Genomic DNA, 3480 nt, shown 5'->3' on the forward strand with positions numbered 1-3480 from the left:
ATTTGGGTTTGGCAAGCAAACAAATAGGCAGAAGAAAGAGGCATATCTAGTTAACTACCAACCATGGTTTTAAATTAAATAAATTCTTAGATGGTCTAAAGCTTGGTTAGGTACCGGTATATGGCAAATAAAACTCGTATAAAATTTAATTTAATTTAATTTTGAAATAAATTAAAATAAATACATGATTTATCATTGAATAATTGGATGATGAGTCTATGCTCAAGCAAATTCAATGGATACCATTGTATTCAGCTTTAAATTACTCTATATATGCAGCGGAAATTGTGAAAGCATTATAAAATATCTTGAGGTCTAGGCAAATATCAAAAAATACTAAAATCTAAAATGAAATCAAATTAATAATATCATCCAACAGCAAAACTTCTTAAACATGCATGATTTATAATATTGCATTGCATACTTATTCACAATTATTACATGTTGTTTATAGCCAAGGAAAACACAAAACAAGCATGAAAATCTGAATTAACATTCCATAACACAACAAATTACATCGTAATCCACTTTAATTTCATGCACCACCAGAATCATTAATCATTTTTAAAGTTCATAACTTTTCCATCTAAATACATAAGCTTATGTTACAATCAAAATCACTAGCACTAAAGTCCTAACAAGCTAGAGACCGTGAGAAAATGAAATGTGCAAGGATTAAACAATACACGGTTCCAATTATATATGATTCAAATATAGATAGACTAACACACGTATTAATTAGGATGTTGGGGGTGGAAAAATTGTGTACCAGCTGCCATGAAAGCATTGAGCGGAGCTGAGTAAAGGGAAGGGTCGAATGGGATACCGCTGGTTGTAGCTGTAGTTGCTGTTGCAGTCATGAAATCAAGTTGTTGAGGTTGATGATGACCTCCACCAGAAGAACCTTCAATAGGTGCAATACTGGTGTAAAGATTTGGAGGACCTTGATCATAGAGAATTCCTTTGAAAACATGCCCTCCTATGTTCACAGCCGTTTGATACGCGCATTGCTCATGATCTGGACCGTCCAATGAACTCACTCTCACACACCGAAACGTTACTCCTGGAGAACTCACCTCTGGTGGGAATTGTCCCAACTCCAACCCTAAGTAGCAGTCAAGAAAATTCAATCAAAAAAAGTAATTCATTCATGAAAAGCTAGATATAGTTGTCCTCTATTAGTATTTCCATCATTATAACTATAAAAAAACAAAAATGGAAAAAAAAATAGCATTGTCTAAACCAATAATTTGATGAGTTCGTCAGTTTTACTTAAAAACAGTGATGGAGAATGGAAAAGAAGATAGCGAGGGACACAGAAAACAGTAACAAGTTATGATGGATAACCGTGGATCCAATCCAAGTGGGGTTCCATATTCAAAATCATCGTATACTAGTTAAGGTCTAGTCATATAGAGGACTACATACATAGATCTCAATGCATTTTTTCATTAGCAGGAATATCAATTAATGTATAGCTGAAAATTCTTCATGGACCTATATATACATCAATCATGAAGCAAAGTATTATATTAAAATCTAATTAAGTTAAAAAAGTTAGCTATTCATTTTGTAATTATTGAAAAACTATATCTTATCCTATATATGTATGTATGTATGTATAGCTAGCTAGGGTACAAAACATTACATTACATTACAATAATTATATACCTGTGGTAGGGATGGGTGGTTGAGGGCAAGGAAGAGAGGTAGCACCTTGATTAATTTCTGTGTGTCGTTTGTAATTGTCTCCATGATCTCGACGACGAAACGGTAACGCAGAGAGATGTTGTTGTCGTTCACGGCGTTTAGCAGCTGGAACCCAAGTACTCTTAACATGTGTTTGACACTGAAACCCTCGACTCTTACAACAAGTTCTGCATCTTAGATGTATACAATCTTTCTTTGCTTGATTACCACAGTCCTGACAATTCATTCCTCCACTACGCCTCATTATACCAAATCTTCTTTCACACTCATCAAACGAAGAATTTCTGCTACTACTACTATGACCCGCTCCAAACGCATTGTAAATGTTCAAGCTTTGTTGTGGCCATATCTCTAACCCTTTGTTGTTATAGATCTCCTCGTTTCTTAACAATAATTCTTTATTACTATAATAATCTAATTTATCTTCTTTTTTATCTTCCTTTATACCTAGACAAAATAACCCAGCCATTTGTTGCAGTACTCAACAATATTATATCATCCATAGTAGAAACTTAAACCTATTAATGGATCGGTTTGATCAATATATTGCTTAATAATTTTGACTCAAAAAATCTTCTACTCTTAGGAGGAAGGGTTTTGGTGGGGTGTCTCTCAAGTATGATCTTCTAGACTAGTTTTTGCAGCTTTTGAAGAGAAAAACTGTTTCTTAATTAACCAAAAAAAGAAATTAGAAAAACAGAAAAATTTGAAAATAAAATAAAAATGACTAAATACATTAAAAGAAGGCAGAAATTATGGCACGGAATGAGTTCCTCTGCAACGCCGTCAATGGTAACTGCACCCATCAACTTTACTGTGTAAGCCTCATTTTATGTTTGTAGTTACTGTAGTAAAGTACTGTAGAGGAATTATTCAGACTGTAATTATTTACTATATTTTTTTGCTATGGTGGTTTTCTCACTTACACAGAGAGAGAGATAATTAATGATGATATGATATGATATCATATGAGTGTGAGTGTGTGAGTGAAAAAGAAAGAGTGCGTGTGGGGGACATGAAAATCTATTATCTATCACTAGGGAACTTGTCTACAGTTCTCTTCGTCTAGGATGAGTGAATAACAGTCGTGTGCGTTGACCATCCAACGGACAATGTTACTCCACGTGTTACATCACCTTTTTCTTATTCGTCCTTGCACCGGAAAACCCGGTTGTACTTTCCTTGACCGTCTCCGTAATAATTTCAAACTAGATTAATTCCAATTTTTTACGTCTATGAATATGAAATGTGGAAATCTAATACCGTAGTAGCAGTGACTCGTGAGTGCAACACTACTCATACTCAACAACATGCATCTATACGTTGCTCCTTTCATCTATATGAAATGTGATCAAACATATACGTCTCCATCATAATAGAACATTTTTTTACTTTATCACGTAACCCAAATCCGACGGCTATCGTTACACAGGGCCGGCCCATAGGCCGTCGAGGCTGGGCTATGGCACTGGGCCTCAGTTTTTTTGGGGCCCAAAACAAATTATTTTTATTTGTAGGCCACTAAATTAATTGTTATATAGATGTTGAAAAGCGAAATTTTACAAACAGATCATGTTGTCTCAGTGGCGCGGCTGCTGGCTTATGTGTGCATGGTCTCTCTTCAAGTCCCACTGGAGTATGTTTTTTAATAAATTTTTATAGTGCCTTATTTAATTTTTTTTGGGGCCCAAAATTTAAATTTTTTTACATTCTTTAAAAGATTAAAACCGGGCCTACGATTTTGTTGAGACGGCCCTGTCGTTACTCACT

The 3480-nt window shown here is 34.7% G+C and overlaps 1 protein-coding gene across 2 annotated transcripts; it reads right to left on the reverse strand.

Moving 5' to 3' along the window:
- Window positions 1–477: 477 nt before the first annotated feature.
- LOC146942929 (protein SHI RELATED SEQUENCE 3-like) lies at window positions 478–2716 on the reverse strand. 2 transcript variants are annotated; one of them, XM_085757037.1, is made up of 2 exons: window positions 1717–2716; window positions 478–1105 (listed from the first exon to the last, which is right to left on the reverse strand). In XM_085757037.1, the coding sequence occupies exons 1-2, from the start codon at window positions 2177–2179 to the stop codon at window positions 735–737; spliced, it is 834 nt and encodes a 277-aa protein (XP_085613163.1). In that variant the 5' UTR covers window positions 2180–2716; the 3' UTR covers window positions 478–734. The 2 variants fall into 2 exon arrangements, with proteins under 2 accessions (XP_085613163.1, XP_085613162.1); XM_085757036.1 differs by having other exon boundaries at window positions 1672–2711.
- Between the last annotated feature and the right edge of the window lie 764 nt (window positions 2717–3480).

The sequence above is a fragment of the Medicago sativa genome, chromosome 3 (genome assembly GCF_051527215.1).
Source record: "Medicago sativa cultivar Bolivia chromosome 3, Bolivia_mono, whole genome shotgun sequence".
In the NCBI taxonomy this organism is placed as follows: Eukaryota; Viridiplantae; Streptophyta; class Magnoliopsida; order Fabales; family Fabaceae; genus Medicago; species Medicago sativa.